The sequence below is a fragment of the Heptranchias perlo genome, chromosome 9, assembly GCF_035084215.1.
Source record: "Heptranchias perlo isolate sHepPer1 chromosome 9, sHepPer1.hap1, whole genome shotgun sequence".
Taxonomy (NCBI): Eukaryota; Metazoa; Chordata; class Chondrichthyes; order Hexanchiformes; family Hexanchidae; genus Heptranchias; species Heptranchias perlo.
This window is the reverse complement of record NC_090333.1, coordinates 2,697,428-2,717,894: the sequence shown is the minus strand read 5'-3', so window position 1 is coordinate 2,717,894 and position 20,467 is coordinate 2,697,428. Positions and strand designations below refer to the sequence as shown.

Sequence of the window (20,467 nt, the reverse complement as noted above, 5' to 3'; positions counted from 1 at the left end):
GGTGACCCACTCCAGTCCCAAAACTCCTATTCCTACTATCACCTGGTCTATTAAAAAAAACCCACACAAAATGCACAAGAGATTCGTGAACACACCTAGTTCCTGGATTGAGGCGCACTGTTCGACCAGATTCTGTGGACACGGGCGTGGCACTATTTATTGGAGGAAATTTGGTATTTGTTGAGAGTTCAGGTGCAGCTACTGGAGCTGTATTAGGTCGGAGGTAAGTAGACATATTTGGCTGTGACTGTATCTTGTGCTTCTCCTGCTCTGGACCTAGAAGATATTTATGGTATATATAAACCAAGTTAATCAAATAAATAGAAGTAGCTCTAAGTAGTTGATCTACTCCTGAAAGTTCAAGCAACCACAGTGGGAACAAAGAAAAAATAAAAGGCACACACCATGTTCACACTTGATGAAGGGACTGTATTTGAAGTTGCTGTGCTTATTTGTAAATGTTGTTGGGAGGATGTTCAATCATGGGCATCGTAACAGAACCGAATCATACCCGGTTAATGGTAAGGACCAATAGATGGGAATAAGGAATAGGAAACCTGGCCGGTTTTAACTCCCCCACCGAGCCCGAGCTGCTGAAATCAACACTACTTCACCATTAGCACTCGAGCTGAAATCAGCTCATTCAGCATAGACAGGGATCAAATCCCTGGTCTTCCTGAATACTGGACCATATTTGGTTCATTTAACTGCTGAGTAATTGGGGAGCTCAAAACCTTCTTCCAGGTTTACTGATGTGACATTTTAATAACAACCCCTCCCCAGCACTAGAGAAATGCTTCTTTCATTTTTAATATAGATCTCACGCAATCAGCAAAATCTCAATAAATCTTTATAACAAGTCCATTCAAAATAAATCAGATCATTGCTTTTCATCTCACAAAGGAAGTGGACCCAAATCACAGTGTCAAAATACTATGCGAGTCATGTTGGCCTAACTGAACAGCACAATAAATTCTATATTCGTTCATTCAATGGGTTGCCATCAAACACTCTTTATCTTACAAGTTCATTTAATACACGATGCGAGAGCACTCGATTCTAGCCTGGAATGTGAATTGAAAGAGCACCGTAATATCTCCCATGTATTTCTGTGAATCTCATTCATCTCCGCCCCACTTTGAAAATCCCAGCAGGATGTTTTGAAAAGGACCACAAGTGCCCTGGAACATGAACACATGGAAGGATGAAAAATGTTGTCCCTCCATTTCCACTCAGTTCCCAATGTCCACTCCGTGCAGTTGGTGTCGCTAAGAACCCATGCCCCCCAGGGGTGGGTGAAAGAATCAAGGAAGGTTGAATGGGATTTCCTGTTGGGCCACACTTCTCCTTGGCCATAGTGGTGGAGGTGGAGGAGGTGGTGGGGGAGAAACAGCGTGAAGGAGAGAGAGCGCAGAAGAAAAAGAGAGAAATAAATCACCCAGAAGTTAACTTACACGCTTGAGGATGCACCTAACTATAAATTTTAATAACCAGTCACGGAATCAGTTTGTATTTCGTGCTCCCTGACCATGTGGCTCTCATAATACTAAAGGAGCAAATATTAGTGTCAACCGTTAGCTTCCAACAACAGGACCACCGCACAAGTTCTCTCTCAAACTGCCGATTTAAAATGTTCATATTTATGGTGCAAAAAAAATTGCAGTGGATTGCTTACTGAGGAACATAGGAGCAGGAGGAGGCGATTTATCCTCTCAAACCTGTTACTAAGTCTTGGTATTTGTAAATTTTGGAGCATTGACTGAGGTTGGTCAGTTGAGGCAGCACACTAGAGAAAGAAAATGAATCTAACAAGAAAACACACGAAAAATGTATGAATCTAAACATGAGCTGCTTCAAAGGCATCGGAGGACAGTAACACAAGTGGGCAAGGTATCACTTTCCATTGAATGTTCAGTTTTTTTGTACATTTGATTGTAAAACTCACTAATGGAAAAGGCACTTTGTGGCTTCATTATTTTGGGATTCTTGAGCTCCATAAAGGGAGTCATGTTCAAAAACTGCGGCTTCAACCATGTGGCTCGATCTTCCTCAAAAACCTTCCTCTGCGGATAGAAATGGGCAAAGTCAAAAAATGTCACTTCTGGATCCATCAACGCATTCCTCCCACAACCGTTGTAACATCAGAATGTACATGTAAATTCTGTGTGTAACAGCTTCATGAATGTGAAATGCACTTTATTGAGAATCAAGATATAAAAATCAAAAAAAATATATACTTCCAAGACTGGAGTAAAGTTTATGCCAACTTTATCTCATGGATTGGTTTTGTGAAGAAGTATTCTATAATATCTGGGAGTGCCAGTGCTGTGGACTCTGTTCTGTTTATAATACAGGGTGAACTGTACAGCTCTGCAGAACCTCCACATACAGTTGTTTACAAGTTGCAATTTATAATTTTCATACCCGCTGGAAATTATGTCATTAGAGCTGACTGCAAATTATGGAGTCTGTACAATCTTTCTGCAGGTCACAAAACAATTAATCTCATACTGTATTGATCTTTTGCACCACAATACTTAAAGGCCAGATGTTCATACAAAATGAATTTCTTTTTCCCAAATGATTAAGATAACTGCTCACCATTTCATAGTAACAAATCAGAGATCTCAATCAACTGTGACAAGCATGACCATTTCACAGCAAAAATAACAGCTTTCACAGCAATTCCAAATTTAGCATTAAGGGACAGGTTCGTCTGCAGAAGGTTTATAAAATGATGGGGCTAATTCCATTCTACGTGGAGACCAACAAACGTAAAATAACCAAAAGTGCTACCTCGTGCCCCAGTCTGATAGCTGCTTCTGTCAAGTTTCTTCTCTCCCTTTCAAAGTTTTTCTTCTGATCATTAAATAGTCTCCACTCTTCTTTCAATCGTTCCTTCTCTTCCAGTAAGTAGCAGTCTCGCAGTAGTATGGCTGTTTCGTCATCGCACTGGGCATTAATCTGTTGCTTTGGAAAGAAAAGGTAACACTAACCTTCACATTTCAAAAATGATAAAGTAGGCATTTTTTGACTTTATATATAAAAGAAATTCAATACCTAACACCTTAAAAAAGGATTAAAATCAATCAGCTCCATTTGCAATTCCTCAGATAATGAAGCAGTCCTGGACAACATCCAGGCTTGGGCTGATAAGTTGCAAGTAACATTTGCACCACACTAGAGCCAGGCAATGACCATCTCCAACAAGGAAGAGAGAGAGTCTAACCACCTCCCCTTGACATTCAATGGCATAGCCAACACTGAATCCCCCACCATCAACATCCTGGGGGTGGCCATTGACCAGAAACACAACTGGACCAGTCACATAAATGCTGTGGCTACTAGAGCAGGTTAAAGGCTGGGTATTCTGCAGCAAGTGGCTCACCACCTCACTCCCCAGAGCATCTCCACCACCTAAAAGGCTCAAGACAGGAGTGTGATGGAACATTCTCCACTTGCCTGTATTGGTGCAGTTACAACAAAACTCAAAGCTCGACATCATCCAGGACAAAGCAACCGGCTTGATCGGCAGTCCATCTCCCACCTCCACCACTAGTGCACCATGTCTGCAATGTGTACGATCTACAGGATGCACTGCAGCAACTCGCCAAGGCTTCTTCCACAGCATCTCCCAAGCCCATGACCTCCACCAACTAGAAGGACAAGGGAAGCAGGTGCATGGGAACACATCCCATGTCCCCCCATACCCTATACTGACTGCAATAATTGGCCACCGCTCGCTGTTCAAATCAGCAGCCGGCTTTACAGCTACAAAGTTGCTTTCACAGTGCAGACTTGACACATTGGAGGCATTTATTTTAAAATATAAACCATACCTGTAACAGCTGTTGCTGGGCTTTGATCACATCCCTGCACTGCTGGATTTCCACTTTTAGTTTCTCAATCTCTTGCTCATGATCTTCTCTGCTGATTATATCATCATCCTCCAGAAAACCAGACTTCACCAAGGATGCTGCAATAAGTGAAACTTAGCCCATCAACACTAACAATCGGATGTATTTAAAATAAACCATACATCTGCAAGTATTTTAAATATAATTACAGTAAAGCTTTGCACTTTCCAGCTACATTTAAAATAAAATCAGGGCTTCAAAATGGCAAAATTTGAGGAGATTCCTACTTTCTATTTAACCTTTCCCCATACATTACACAAGTCACAGTAAACTGTGGAAGCCCAGCACCAAATATAGATGGCCCATCCTTCCAGTCTGTCTCATCAGAAAACTAGCTCAAACTGGCCAAGTGAGGAGGTTTTTGCAGGGGAGGGAGACACTTACCTTATAATCAGACCAGAGTTCAGAATTGTAGGTATTTTGGAATGCCAATTACATGGGGATAAATCGCCTTTGTATAACAGGAGGCATAAATAGTTTCCTCGAGTCACCTTTTCCTTTAACCTAGGATTTCTTTTGGTAATAGTAGAGTTAATGCTTTTCTGAATAGACGCATTTTTGAAACAATTCGTGAACACCTTTTCCTGTATTTGTTCTGAAATATTTCCCAGTTTCAGTCGTCAAGATCTAATCCGCCGTCCTCAAAACTACTGAAGAAATGAAAAGTGCGATATAGTACAATGGAATTTCTTATTTTCCACACTCCACTGTTGTAAAGCAGAGGGTGTTTAAACAATGGACCTGGAGCCACACATGGACCACAAACCCAGGTAATCCAGCACACAAAGCTCAGGCAACTCATTTCCATTTGCACTTTTATTTCTTGCTCCATGTGAATTTTGTGGGCCTGGAGGTTCACAAACAGTTGCTATTGGCACTTTCTTTATGGCCCATGGAATTCCAGGGCATTCACCCAAGTGACCCACAAAAAGACCAAGATTGGGCAGTGCTGCCCTAAACTATTCAATTCGACACAAGCCCATCATACCTTGAGAGTCTAGTTTCTCGACATGGTTTTTCAGTATTCTCCATTGTTGTCGAATGCTGTTGGTGAGCTGCTCTCTGACTGTATCACATGAAAGCTCCAAGCTACGTTCTTTGTTTTGTTCACCAGAATCCTCTTCATTGTCCGACCCAGCCTGGGAAATCAAAAAAACTAGCAAACTTCTTCTTGGATGACAGAATAAAGTGCTGAGAAGTGGCCAAACAGCTGCTTCATTTATAAAAAAAAACTCTCCATTCCCCAACACGAAATCAACAATTCCACTTTTCAAAAAAAGGAAAAAATATGTTGTTAAACTAAATTGGTAATATTCAAAACACCCTGTGAAAGAGCAACACCAGGGTTATGAGTGGCATAATATTTTGAGGTGGCAGTTTTACTGGACTCATTTACCGCTATGTGTGGTGAGCCTTTTGCAGTAAAATAATCCTCCGGAGACTGAATAAGTCTATTTCACCAATAGATGAGAGAGAACCAGTTGTTGCACATACACTGCTGGCAGTTGGGTTTAATCCTATCCAGGAGGTCTTTGGCGGCAGAGGGGGGATACGTTCGGGACAACTTTGGGACTTTAGTTATTTCACAGAATAAAAGGATCCAGATACACATCACTGCATCAAACTGGAAATATGCTTGATTTGTAATTATAAATCTTACGAACAGAAGAATTGTGGCCCGTTCCAATCTCCGGCCTTGTCGGCCCTGAAGACCACACTCTGTGTCCTGTTCAATAGCTGGGAAGTCAGTATTGGGGTGACCTGGGTTACATATCTGAATGGTGCCTGCTCTAATGACAAAGGGGCCTACTTTTCCAGTATGGGGAAAAAGATACATCACCCGGAGAGCAAGGAGGTCAGAGTACTAAAGGTTTCTGAAGCTAGTTTCGTCATATCTGGAACACTTTGTTCTGCTGGTCCTAATTTTCAGTGTAACTTTGGGAATCAGAGGGGGAAAAAATAGAAACTCCAAACTCAGAATCTGTTGCAGGTTCTTCCTGGAGTCAGACACGTTCACCTGTGGAAGCCTCCACTGCCATAACATCTTTCGAGGTTACTCCTGCCTGCTCACTGAGAGGTTTGGATCGTACTTCTGCTGATGTGGCCTAAATGCTAGACCCTTACCATAAGTGAGGCCGTATGTCTCCTGCACTGGCATCTTATCTCTAGCGCATCTTGGGACTAATCCTCGAAGATTCCAATTGCAGCGGCACTTATGAAGCTGAATTGCTGTAAATTTTTAAATGGCAAAAAGCAGAACCAGCTGTTTGCCGGGCATTTAAATATTCTTAATTTTGGTTCATGAAGTACTGCCAAGAGTTAAGGCATCACCCAAAAGGTACAGTTTTAAATCCAAAATTCATTTGAAAATCACTTTCACTGTGCTGGTTGGTAGAAATTTGCTGTGTTCCTGAACCATGAAAGGGAAAGTGAATTTAAGGGATGGAGAAAGAGGATGATTACGCATTGTGATGTTGCTTATGTTTTGCAACAAGTTGACTTGTGCATTATCCAATCATGTCCAAAAGTTGTATGAACGCCAGCTCCTTATCGAGAAATGTCAGCGTTTGTATTTGGTTTAGTTATTCACAGAAGTGAAAGCAGAGGTACTCAACACTCGTTTGTGCGCTATGTTACATTGAAAAGATGAACTGCGGCCCCACGAATCACCATATCACATAGATGCAGTGCTATTTGAAACAGTATAAAGTACAATCATCTGAACAAATTTATGCAATTCAATAAAAAATAACTAGCCATAACCAAAGCTTGTATTTTATGATAGAGATCCACCAACAATCACATTTTACACATGGTTGCGGGGGGGTTAAATCTACAAGAATGCAGAAAACGATCCAGATGTGAACAGTTCTGGTCTCCATATTATAGAAAGGATATAGAGGCACTGGAGAAGGTGAAAAAAAGATTTACTAGGATGATACCGGAACTGAGGTTATCCCTATCAGGAAAGATTGAACAGGGTAGGGCTCTCATCTCTGGAAAAAAGACTGAGGGGTGACCTGAAAGATGTCTTCAAGGTTATGAAAGGGTTTGATAGGGTAGACGTAGAGAAGATGTTTCCACTTGCAGGGGAGACCAGAACTAGGGGCCATAAATATAAGATAGTCACTAATAAATCTGGTTCAGTTCAATATTTTCCACCATTAGTTCTTCATGATGCCATTCATAGATGGTTATGAGGTTAGAATGTGAAACTTACCACCATTAGGAGTAGTTGAGGCGAATAACAGATACATTTAAGGGGAAGCTAGATAAACACATGAGAGAGGAAGGAATAGAAGGATGTGCTGATTGGGTTAGATGAAGTAGGAATGGAGTAGGCTCGTGTGGACCATAAACACCAGCATGGACCAGTTGGGCCGAATGGCCTGTTTATTCTGTATATTCTATGTAATTCTATGTTATGATTTTTGTAAGCATGATAGTTCAATGGAATAAAATGTTACAGTTTCATAATAAAAACTGAAAGCACATATTAATAGAAACAGTATTGTGAAACTCACTATACCGCTGCTATCTTCCACATTCTCTTTTGGCCTCTGCTTTTTACGACTAAGTATGGACATCATATCTTTCTTCATTTGCTGCAGAACTTGTTTCAGTTCAATATTTTCCACCATTAGCTCTTTATGATGCCATTCATAGTTCGAGCGAGTGGGCGAGCGAGGAGAGGGGAAGAACTTGCATTTATATATAATTTTATTATATCCTCAGGATGTTCCAAAGTGCTTCAAAACCAATGGATTGTTTTTACAGCGCAGTCACGGTTGTACAGGCAAACACAGTAACCAGTTTGTGCACAGCACAGCAAGGTCCCACAAACAGCAAGTGATAAAATGAGCAGATAATCTGTTCTTGATAAGAGAACGCTGGCCAGGAGACTGGGAGAATTCCTTGTCCTTCTTCAAATAGCGACATGGGAATCTTTTACATCCACGTGTGCAGGCAGATTGGGCCTCATTTTATCAGCTCACCCGAAAGATGGCACCTCTGACATGGCAGCACTTGCTCAATAATGCAATGCACTGAAGTGTCTGTTAAATCATGCGCTCAAGGAAATTGAAACTATTAGAACAGGCAGTCCAGTTTCCACAATGGTAATATTACGAGCAGGATTTACACTACCATCTGCACATCTTAGTGGCCTCCATCCTGATAAGGATATAGTTCTGTAGAATAAATGGGGGGGGCGGGATGTGTACACTATTGGTTCTAAACTCGTTAAAGACATTTTAAAAAAATGGGACCAGCTCAAAATGGATTTTTACCACTTAAGTCAATTTTTCACAGCAATATTGATGTCTAGTAAAGTATTCCATCTTACCCATTCCCCAAAATAAAATGTCGAATTCTTCCTTGTACACTAACAATATTTATGAAGAACATATCAATTAAAAAAAGTGAATCAGATCAGCTGATAAGAATTGATTTTCTCCATTTGAACTGAGGTATGTCCTGTCCACAAAAAGCAGGCAATCCGGCCAATTATCGCCCCATCAGTCTACTCTCAATCATCAGCAAAGTGATGGAAGGTGTCGTCGACAGTGCTATCACACGGATATGGGGCTAAGGCGGTTATATGGAGTTAGGTCATTGAATGATCTCATTGAATGGCGTAACAGGCTCGAGGGGCTAAATGGTTTACTCCTGTTCCTGTGCTATGGAATCATAGAAAGGTTACAGCACGGAAGGAGGCCATTCAGCCCATCGAGTCCGTGCCGGCTCTGTGCAAGAGCAATCCAGCTAATCCCACTCCCCTGCTCTTTCCCCGTAGCCCTGCAATTTTTTCCCTTCAAGTACTGATCCAGTTCCCTTTTGAAGGCCATGATTGAATCTGCCTCCACCTCCCCCTCGGGCAGTGTATTCCAAATCATAACCACTCGCTGTGTAAAAAAGTTTTTCCTCACGTCACCTTTGGTTCTTTTGCCAATCACCTTAAATCTATGTCCCCTGGTTCTTGACCCTTCTGCCAATGGGAACAGTTTCTCTCTATCTACTCTGTCTAGACCCTTCATGATTTTGAATACCTCTATCAAATCTCCTCGCAACCATCTCTGCTCCAAGGAGAACAACCTCAGCTTCTCCAGTCTATCCATGTAACAAAAGTCCCTCATCCCTGGAATCCTTCCAGTAAATCTCTCTGCATCCTCTCTAAGGCCTTCACATCTTTCCTGAAGTGTGGTGCCCAGAACTGGACACAATACTCCAGTTGTGGCCGAACCAGAGTTTTATAAAGGTTCATCATGCCTTCCTTACTTTTGTACTCTATGCCTTGATTTATAAAGCCCAGAACCCCGTATGCTTTTTAACCACTTTCTCAACCTGCCCTGCCACCTTCAACGATTTGTGCACATATACCCCCAGAACTCTCTGTTCCTGTACCCCTTTTAGAGTTGTGCCCTCTAGTTTATATTGCCTCTCCTCGTTCTTCCTATCGAAATGTATCATTTAGCATTTTTCTGTGTTAAATTTGATCTGCCACATGTCCGCCCATTCCACCAGCTGGTCTATATCCTCTTGAAGTCTATCACTATCCTCCTCACTATTCACTAGACTTCCAAGTTTTGTGTCACCTTCAAATTTGGAAATTGTGCCCTGTACACCCAAGTCCAAGTCATTTATATGTATCAAGAAAAGCAGTGGTCCCAGCACTGACCTCTGGGGAACACCACTGTACACCTCCTTCCAGTCCGAAAAACAACCTTTCACCACTACTCTCTGTTTCTCGTCCCTTAGCCAATTCTGTATCCATGTTGCTAGTGCCCCCTTTGTTCCATGGGCTGTAATCTTGATGGTCAGCCTACTGTGCGGCACTTTATCAAATGCCTTTTGAAAGTCCATAGACACCACATCAACTGCATTGCCTTCATCTGCCCTCTGTGTTAACTCATCAAAAAACTCTATCAAGTTAGTTAAATATGGTTTGCCTTTAACAAATCCATGCTGGCTTTCCCGAATCAATCCACCCTCGTCCAAGCGACTGTTAATTCTGTCCCGGATTATCGTTTCTAAAAGTTTCCCCACCACTGAGGTTAAACTGACTGGCCTATAGTTGCTGGGTTTATCCTTGCACCCTTTTTTGAACAAGGGTGTAACATTTGCAATTCTCCAGTTCTCTGGCACCACCCCCGTATCTACGGATGTTTGGAAGATTATGGCCAGTACCTCCGCAATTTGCACCCTTACTTCCCTCAGCAACCCAGGATGCATCCCATCCGGACCGGATGGGAACTTATCTACTTTGAGTACAGCGAGCATTTCAAGTAACTCTTCTTTATCAATTTTTAGCCTTTCCAGTATCTCACCTATATCTTCCATTACTGAGCCTCTGGCAGCATCTTCTTCCTTGGTAAAAACAGATGCAAAGTACTCATTTGGTACCTCAGCCATCCCCTCTGCCTCCATGAATAGATCTCACCTAATCGGTCCCACCCCTCCTCTTACTACCCGTTTACTGATTATATACCTGTGGAAGACTTTTGGATTCCCTTTTATGTTGGCCGCCAGCTATTCTCATACTCTTTGCCCCTCTTATTTCCTTTCTCACTTCCTCTCTGAACTTTCTATATTCTGCCTGGTTCTCACTTGTGTTACCAACCTGACATCTGTCATTTGCCCCTTTTTTCATTTCATCTTACTCACTATCTCTTTTGTCATCCAGGGAGCTCTGGCTTTAGTTGCCTTACCTTTCTGCCTCGTGGGAACGTGCCTAGACTGTACCCGAACCATCTCCTCCTTAAAGGCCGCCCACTGTTCAATTACAGTTTTGCCTGCCAATCTTTGATTCCAATTTACCCGGGCCAGATCTGTTCTCATCCCATTGAAATTGGCCCTCCTCCGATTGAGTATTTTTACTTCAGAGTGGTCCGTGTCCTTTTCCATAGCTATTCTAAAACTTATGATACTATGATCGCTGCTCCCTAAATGCTCTCCCACTGACACTTGCTCCACTTGGCCCACCTCATTCCCTAGAACCAAGTTCAGAAATGCCTCCTTCCTTGTTAGGCAGAAATGTATTGGTTAAGAAAGTTATCCAAGACACACTTCAAAAATTCCTGCCCCACTGTGCCCCTTATTATTGTTATCTCAGTCTATATTAGTTGAATTCCCCAGTTATCACTACTCCATAGCTTATGCACCTCTGTAATTTCCTTGCAAATTTGCTCCTCTATATCCTTCCCACTAGTTGGTGACCTATAGAATACACCCAGTAGTGTAATGGCACCTCTTTTATTTCTTAACTCTAACCAAATAGATTCTGTCCTTGACCCCTCCAGGACACCCTCTCTCTCCAGTAGTGCAATATTCTCCTTAATCAATACTGCCACCCCCACCTCTTTCTTTCCTTCCTTATCTTTCCTGAACAGCTTGTATCCAGGATTATCTAGTACCCAATCCTGCCCTTTTTTGAGCCAGGTCTCCATTATCACCACGACATCGTATTCCCATGTAGCTATTTGCGCCTGCAGCTCACCAATCTTGTTCCTACTGATTATCTTGCCTTTTGAGAATAATACAATGTATGGCCTAATACAGCTTTCCTTATCACTCGTATGGAGATGTTTATCATTATAATGGGCCAGTGAAGTAGCCCTGCATCAAACATGTGTATGGATACCGGTGGGAACAGGAGTCGGCCATTCAGCCCCTTGAACCTGTTCTGCATTGAATTAGAAAATGGTTGATCTGCATCTCAACTCCATTTACCCGCCTTTGTTCCATATCCCTTGATACCCTGACATAACAAGGATCTAGCGATTTTAGTCTTGAATATTTCAATTGATTCAGCATCTAACTGGGCAGCAAGTACCAGCTTTCCACCACCCTTTGTATGAAAAAGTGCGAATTGATTTCATTTGTAAACGGCCTAACTCTAATTTTAAGATATGCCCTCTTGTTCTGGATTCCCCCACCAGAGGAAATAGCTTCTCTGTATCCTTTAATTGTAAACACCTTGATTAGATGACTCCTCAATCTCCTATACTCGAGTGAATACAAACCAAGTTTATGCAGTCTGTTCTCGAAATTTAACTCTTTCAGCCCTGGTGTCATTCTGGTGAATCTGTGCTGTACACATTCCAAGACCAATATATCGTTCCTGAGTTTGGTGCCCAAAACTGAACTGAACTAAACCCAACTCCAGATGGAGTCCGACGAAGGCTCTGTACAACTGAAGCATAACTTCCTCACTTTTGAATTCCAACCCCCTTGAGATAAAGGCCAACAATCCATTAGCCTTTTTGATTACTTTTTGTACCTGTGCAGTAAGTTATAGTGATTTGTGGACACGGACACGTAAATCTATTTGTTCCCCACAGCTCCTGGTCTTTCACCATTAAGAAAATATTCTGACTTGTCTTTCTCAGATCCCCACATTGAACTCCATCTGCCATAGTTTTGCCCGCTCACTCAGTCTGTCTATGTCCATTCCAGCTCCCATCCACACAACTTATTGTGCTTCCCAACTTGATGTTATCTGCAAACTTGGAGATACAATTCTCTATTCCTTCATCCAAGTCGCTAATATATATGGTTAAAAGCTGAAGGCCCAGTACAGATAACTGGGGAGAACACTACTTGTTTCATCCCGCCAATCGGAGAATATGGCCCATATTCTTGATGCAATAAGTTGTGAATAGTTTGTACCTATAACCATGTTGTTCCACTGATCATCATTATTCCAGTTCCTTTGAGGCCACATGAAATCTCAAGCACCTATTAGACATCCCTCCATGAAGATATGTGGTGAAACATAGTCTAAACTTGTGCAAGGACGTTGCTCTCGAGCCCTTCTCCTGTGCGATCTAAAACAATCCCGTCACATTCTTAATTATTTCAGAACTTGATTCCATGTATTCATGTACATAATTAATGAGTTATACCATGTCTTTGTAACCCATAGAGACAACCTTATCTTCACTGCCTTGTGCTTAACTGTGTATTAAATATGTATTATGATTTGACTGAATAATTAAACTCTCAAAATTAAAATGCAGTCTACTTCGAACTCTATGTCGGTCATTGAAGACGGGTGAATGACGAGCAGGACTTACTGCAAGACAGGATGCATGCAGCAGAGTTTTGGACATGTTTGAGTTTATGGAGGGTGGAAAGAGGTCAGCAAAGAGAGCACTGAAGTAATGTTTGGAGGTGACTTGAGGTTATGCATGAGGATACTGGCTGTGAAGGGGTTAAGGTCGGGGCAGAGGCATGTGTTGTTGTGGAAGTAAGTGCTTTTAGTGATGGAAAGAATATGGAGTCTGAAACTAAGCTCAGTTGAGCAGGATGCCAAGGCTGCAAACAGTCTGGTTGAGCCTGAGATAGCGGCGAGGGAGAAGGTTGGAATCAGTGACAATGGAGCAGAGTTTGTGGTGGGGGCTGAAGACAACCATTTCAATCTTCCTGGTATTGAGCTGGAAGGAGCTGTGGCTCATCCAAGACTAGATGTCTTTACAAGTAGTCTGATAGCACAGAGACAGTTGAGGGAGGTCGCAGGGAGATAGAATTGGGAGTCATTGGCATATATGTGGAATCTGACTGCTTACCTGTGAATGATGCCACCACATAGATGATGCTCTCCGTTATTAGCCGAGGTATAGAATACAAAAGCAGGCATGTAATGATGGAACTGTATAAAAAGCTGGTAAGGCCACAGCTGGAGTATTGTGCGCAGTTCTGATCACCACATTACAGGAAGGACGTAATTGCTCTGGAGAGAGCGCAGAGAAGATTTACAAGAATGTTGCCAGGGCTTGAAAATTGCAGCTACGAGGAGAGATTGGATAGGCTGGGGTTGTTTTCCTTGGAGCAGAGGAGGCTAAGGAGAGACTTGATTGAGGTGCACAAAATTATGAGGGGCCGAGATGGAGGAGACAGGAAGTACCTGTTTCCCCTAGCGGAGAGTTCAAGAACTAGAGGACATAGATTTAAGATGATTGGCGGAAGGATTAGAGGGAACAGGAGGAAAAACTTTTTTACCCAGAGGGTGGTGGGTGTATGGAATTCACTGCCCGAATTGGTGGTAGAGGCAGGGACCCTCAACTCTTTTAAAAAGTACCTGGACCCGCACCTAAAGTGCTGTAAGCTGCAGGGCTACAGACCGGATGCTGGAAGGTGGGATTAGAATGGGCACCTGGTTGTTCTTCGAGCCGGTGCGAACACGATGGGCCGAATGGCCCCTTCTGTGCTGTATCTTTTCCATGGTTCTATTGATGTCACAATGGGAAATGGCTGGGGATGTCAGGATTACAGGAGGAGGAGGTGCTTAAAAGATTGGTGATGCTCAAAGCAGAAAAGTCACCCGGTCCAGATGGGATACATCCTCGGTTATTGAGGGAAGTAAGGGTGGAAATTGCGTTGGGTCTGGCCACAATCTTCCAATCCTCCTTTAGATATGGGGATGGTGCCGGAGGACTGGAGGATTGCAAATGTTATACCCCTGTTCAAAAAAGGGGAGAGGGATAAACCCGGCAATTGCAATCAGCCTAACGTCGGTGGTGGGGAAACTTTTAGAGACAATAATCCGGGACAAAATGAATCAGCAGAAGAGCCAGAGGTGACGAGAGGAAACATTTTTTAATGCAGTGAGTTGTAATGATCTGGAATGCACTGCCTGAAAGGGTGGTGGAAGCAGATTCAACAGTAACTTTCAACAGAGAATTAGATAAATACTTGAAGGGAAATAACTTACAGGGCTGTGGGGAAAGAGCAGAGGGAGTGGGATTAATTGGATAGTTCTTTCAAAGAGCCAGCACAGGCACGAGGGGCCGAATGGCCACCTCCTGTGCTGTATCTACTATAATACAAAGGGAACAGGGGGAGATGGAGAGACAAGAGCAGAGGGAAAAGCAGAAAGTGGATGGATACTTCAAAGGAAAAATTTGTCTACGGTGAATTAGCTGGGGAGTGGGACTAATTGGACAGCTCTTTCAAAGAGCCGGCACCGGCTCGATGGGCCCAATGGGCTCCTTCTGTGCTGTTTGATTCTGATTCTATAACAGATGGGGAACAGGGAAAGAGCAACCAAAAAGCAGACGGGTAACAGACAAAGAAGCAGCAGGTTAAAATAAAGCAAGGAACATTGAAATGAGACAATTAAGGTGATTGTAATGAAAGGAAGATCCTTCTTTTCATTAATGCTCCAGTGAGCAATGGAGCTTTGGAGGTGAGTGAGGGCTCCCCTCAGTTTCAGCTCACTGACTCTGTGCACAATGGTTAACAGGGCCCTGGCCTCCACAGGTAGTAGGCCTTATTCCTGGCTCCCAGCAGGAGGTCTGACCTCAGACAGGCCCAGGAAGGAACCACCTGGGTCACTGCACCAAGACAGAAGGCCCTCCCCCCTCACAGACAGACTCACCTTGGACTCTTCCACAGAAGGGGGCTGGGTTTGAGACAGAAAGCAGTTACCTGGTAGGTTGGGGGCTTTGGACTGGGAGGAGAGGACTTTTGACTGACAAGCTTCTGCTCCATCAGGGGAGGCAGATGCACTGGCCCCTCTCTCTCTTACTCCTGGGATGTGCTACTGTAGGCAGGTTGGTGAGTATTACTCTTGATCTCTGTCTTGCTGCACAGGTAATGAAAGTGTATTGGAGGATGGTGTGTGGGAGACCTCTTGCTCTGTGGATTTTTACTGATGTTTTGAATGTGGATTTTTACTGATGGAATCATAGAACCTTACAGCACAGAAAGATTTAAATGACAAGTGATGCCTGTACAAGTAATGAAAGTATATTGTAGGACAGTGCAAGTGTCTCTCTATCTTTAAACTCTTGGGTTAAATTTGTTAACTCCTGAAAACAGGTGCTGGGATCGCGGTCGGTGATTAACCTTCGCCTGTTGTTTGCGATGCAGGCAGCACGTAACATTCGTGCCACCTGATGATTTATGATTACAGTGAGTCCCCATCCCTGATTCAAAATTAGTTTCCTTGGGATGTCCAGCATGCTATCCTCTTCCTCTACTGTAAATACTGACGCAAAGTAATTAATGTAGTAAAAACAGGCTGAGGTACAGTGACTACCACAGACAGAGACAGTGAGAGAGACAAACATTGCTTGAAGCACAGACACAGAGACCTGTACACACGGACTGCACAGTGTCACAGGGGGAAATGGAAGCAAACGTCGTGATTATAAAGGGAACGGGGGGAGACGGAGAAAAAGAGCAGAGGGAAAAGCAGAAGGTGGATGTATACTTCGAAAGGAAAAATTTGCAGGGCTACGGGGAATTAGCAGGGAGTGGGACTAATTGGATAGATCTTTCAAAGAGTCAGCCCAATGGCCTCCTTCTGTGCTGTTTGATTCTATGACCGATAGGGAACAGGGAAAAAGCAATCAAAAAGCAGATGGATAACAGACAAAGAAGTAGCAGGTTAAAATAAAAGAAAGGAAACTTTTGAAATCAGACAATTGAGGTGAGTTTAATGAAAGGAAGGTGTGAGCAAAGGAGCTTTGCAGGTGATTGAGGGCTCCGTTCAGTTCATTTGCTCACTGCCTGTCTGCACACAATGGTGAAAAGAGCTCTGACCTCTCCAGGTAGCAGACCTTAGACCAGGCTCCCAGCAGGAGGTCTCACCTCACACAGCCCCGGGAAGGAACAATCTGGGTCACTGCACCAAGACAAAATGCCCTCCCCCCTCACAGACGGACTCAACTTGGAACTTTCCACAGCAGGGGGCTGTTTGAGACAGAGAAAGCAGTTAGCTGGTAGGATAGGGGCTTTGGACTGGGAGGAGAGGACTTTTGACTGACAAGCTTCTGTTATATCAGGGCAGGTAGGTGCACTGACCCCTCTCTCTCTCGCTCTTTCTCCTGGGATGTGTTATTAAAGACGGACTGGTGAGTGTAAGCATGTTTAAACTCTTGGTCTCTGTCTCACTGTACAGGTAATGAAAGTGTATTGTAGGATGGTGCGTGCGGGACTCCTTGCTCTAACAGTGATTGAGTGTGTGCGAGACTCCTTGCTCTGTGGATCTTGACCGGAGTTGTGTGTGTGGATTTTGACTGATGGAATCGTAGAATCTTATAGGACAGGAGGATTTAAATAACAGGTGATGCAGTGCCCTGAGGAGAAGGGATCTGCACTTCTGTGTGGTACAAATGGAGAATAAGAGAGTTCAATAAAAATCCTGGGATGTGCTATTGCAGGCGGGTTGGTGAGTATTAGTGTGTTTAAACTCTGATCTCGGTCTCGCTGCACAGATAATGAAAGTATATTGTAGGATGGTGTGTGCGAGACTCCTTGCTCTGTATTTTTACTGATGAATGCGGATTTTCACTGATGTGAGTGTGGAGATTTACTGATGATGTGAGTGTGGAGATTGAGCACAGAGTTTGGGAAAGGCAGAGAGTGAGCCTCGAACGGAGTGAACACATTCAACTGGGAATTTGGTGCATGTGGGAATTGGGTGCAGAGGGGGAAGGAGGTGCTAAGTGATTTAAACCCAAGAACTGCAGACGTTGACTGAGCGGAGCATAAAGGGAGACGCAGGAGGAATCAAAACAAGGCAAGGAGGCGCGCCGAGGGCAGGTCAGTCAGTATTTAGTTCATTGGTTAGTGTTTTTTAGTGGTTGGTTAGTGTTTTACTGTCAGATAAACAGTAAAGTGCCTTAAAGCTAAAGAAACAGTTTCCATGGCAGGACAGCTGGGGCCCGTCCCATGCACATCCTGTGCCATGTGGGAACTCCAGAACGCACTTTGTGTCCTGGAAAACCACATGTACAGGAAGTGCCGCCATCTGCTGGAGTTCAAGCTCAGGGCTTCTGAGTTTGAGGGGCGGCTGGCGTCACTACAGTGAATGCGGGAAGCTGAGAGTTTTGTGGATCGCACGTTTCAGGAGGTGGTCACCCCCCAGCTGCAGAGAGTTCAGGTGGAGAGGGAGTGGGTGTCCACCGGACAGACAAGAAGGAACAGGCAGGCCGTGCAGGAGTCCCCTGGGAGTGTGGCACTCACAAATTGGTATTCAGTGTTGAGTCCCAGTGAGGGTGTTGACACCATGGGGGAGTGCAGTCTGGAGCAAATCCACGGCACCGTGGGAGACTCGGCTGCACAGGGTCGGGGGGAGGGGGGGCACAAGAAATGCAGCTGTTATAGAGGATTCGAAAGTCCGGGGGATGGACAGGCATTTCTGCAACCGGCGACGTGAGTCCCACATGGTGTGTTGCCTCCCTGGTGCCAGGGTAAAGGACATCACTGAGAGGGTGCGGAACATTTTGAGGGGGGGCAGGGGAACAGCCAGAAGTCGTGGTCTATGTGGGAACCAATGACATAGGAAGGAAAGGGGTTGAGGTTCTGCAGCGTTTCAGGAGCTAGGGAGGAAGTTAAAAAGCAGGACCTCAAAGATAGTAATCTCTGGATTACTCCCAGTGTCTCGTGCTGGTGAGTGCAGGAATAGTAGGAAAAGACAAGTTAATGCGTGGCTGGAGCAATGGTGCAGGAGAGAGGGCTTCAGGTTCCTGGGGCATTGGGACCAGTTCTGTCGGAGGGATCTGTTCAAGATGGACGGGTGACACCTCAACAGAACTGGGACCAGTGTCCTCATGGGGAGCTGAACTCATGCTGTGGGGGAGGGTTAATATAATATAATTGGAATATAATGTGGGAAAATGTGAAGTCATCCACTTTGGGAGGAAAAATAAAAAAGCAAAATATTATTTGAATGGAGAAATACTACAAAATGCTGTGGTACAGTGGGATCTGGGTGTCCTCGTACATGACACACAAAAAGTCAACATACAGGTGCAGCAGGTAATCCGGAAGGCAAACGGACTATTGGCCTTTATTTCTCGGGGGATGGAGTATAAAAGCAGGGAAGTCATGCTACAACTGTACAGGGTGCTGGTGAGACCACACCTGGAGTACTGCGTACAGTTCTGGTGCCCTTATTTAAGGAAGGACATACTTGCATTGGAGGCAGTTCAGAGAAGGTTCACGAGGTTGATTCCGGGTATGGAAGGGTTGTCTTATGAGGAAAACTTGAACAGGTTGGGTCTATACTCATTGGAATTCAGAAGAATGAGAGGAGATCTTCTTGAAACATACAAGATTCTGAGGGGACTCGATAGGGTAGATGCTGAGAGGATGTTACCCCTCATGGGGGAATCTAAAACCAGGGGGCATAGTCTCAGAATAAGGGGTGACCGGTTTAGACTGAAATGAAGTGGAATTTCTTCTCCCAGAGGATCGTGAATCTTTGGAATTCTTTACCCCAAAAAGCTGTGGAGGCTGAGTCATTGAATACATTCAAGGCTGAGTCAGACAAATTTTTAATCAGCAAGGGAGTCAAAGGATATGGGGAAAGGGCGGGAAAGTGGAGTTGAGGTAAAAATCAGATCAGGCATGGTCTCATTAAATGGTGGAGTCGGCTCGAGGGGCCGAATGGCCTACTCCTGCTCCTATCTCGATGGTCTTATGGTGAAAACTAATTTGGCAGGGGAATGGGCACCAGGAGGAAATATTTGAGAGGAGAAACAAGATGCACAGAGGACTGGGAGGGACAAGTAGCACTCGATTAAAGAATAGTTCAGAAATAGGGATCAGTCAGGGGGAAAATGCGAGGCAGTTTAAGATGAGATTGTGGGAGTACCTTCATCACACGGACTGCAGCGGTTCAAGAAGGCGGCTCACCACCACCAGCAACACCCACATTCCATGAACGAATCAGAAAAAAGATTGGAGTGCATTTGCGTAAATGCACGTAGTGTGGTAAATAAGGTTGGTGAGCTGCAGGCTCAAGTCGCCACATGGGACAATGATATCGTGGCAATAACAGAGACCTGGCTCAAAGAAGGGGAGGATTACGTACTTAATATTCCTGGCTACAAGGTATTCAGGAGAAAGAGGGAAGGATAGAAAGGAGGGGGGACTAGCAGTGTTGATCAAAGAAACTGTTATAGCACTGGAAAGGGATGATGTTGTTGAGGGGTCAAAGACAGAATCTATTTGGTTCGAATTAAGGGACAATAGAGGAACTATTATGTTACTGGGTGTATACTACAGGCCACCAAATAGTGGGGAGGAGAGAGAGGAGAACATTTGCAGGCAAATTACAGAAAGATGCAAGAACTATAGGGCAGTAATAATGGGGGACTTCAATTATCCTAATATAGATTGGGATAGTAACAGTATAAAGGGCAAAGAGGGGGAGGAATTCCTGAAATGTGTTCCAGAGAGCTTTCTGGAACAGTGTGTTTCCAGCCCAACCAGGAAGGAAACAGTGCTGGACCTAGTTCTGGGGAATGAAGTGGGGCAGGTAGAGCATGTTTCAGTGGGGGAGCATTTGGGGAACAGTGATCATAATGTCATTAGGTTTAGAATAGTAATGGAAAAGGACAAGGAACAATCAAATGTGAAAATGCTTAACTGGAGAAGGGCAAATTTCAGTCAGTTAAAAGAGATCATGCCCAGGTGGAGTGGAATCAAAAATCGGCAGGCAAAACGGTAATTGAACGATGGGAGGCCAGTAAGGAGAAGTCTGTTCGAGTGCAGAGTCGACACATCCCAATGAGGGGAAAAGGGCGTTACAAAGCTAG

General features: G+C 44.0%; 1 protein-coding gene across 1 annotated transcript; it reads right to left on the bottom strand.

Moving 5' to 3' along the window:
* Positions 1-1,704: 1,704 nt before the first annotated feature.
* On the bottom strand, positions 1,705-10,328 carry LOC137325588 (afadin- and alpha-actinin-binding protein-like). The gene is made up of 7 exons (XM_067990853.1): positions 10,244-10,328; positions 7,442-7,647; positions 4,906-5,056; positions 3,840-3,976; positions 2,797-2,970; positions 1,946-2,063; positions 1,705-1,805 (listed from the first exon to the last, which is right to left on the bottom strand). The coding sequence occupies exons 1-7, from the start codon at positions 10,326-10,328 to the stop codon at positions 1,705-1,707; spliced, it is 972 nt and encodes a 323-aa protein (XP_067846954.1).
* Between the last annotated feature and the right edge of the window lie 10,139 nt (positions 10,329-20,467).

Coding starts and splice junctions, on each gene's coding strand:
- LOC137325588 (XM_067990853.1), bottom strand. CDS start 10,328: ATGGCTGAGGTACCAAATGAGTACTTTGCATCTGTTTTTACCAAGGAA. Junction 7,648..10,243: donor CTCAGTAATGGAAGATATAG/GTGAGATACTGG, acceptor GAACATCCTGAG/GATATAATAAAATTATATAT. Junction 1,806..1,945: donor ACAAAGTGCCTTTTCCATTA/GTGAGTTTTACA, acceptor TTTTCTTGTTAG/ATTCATTTTCTTTCTCTAGT.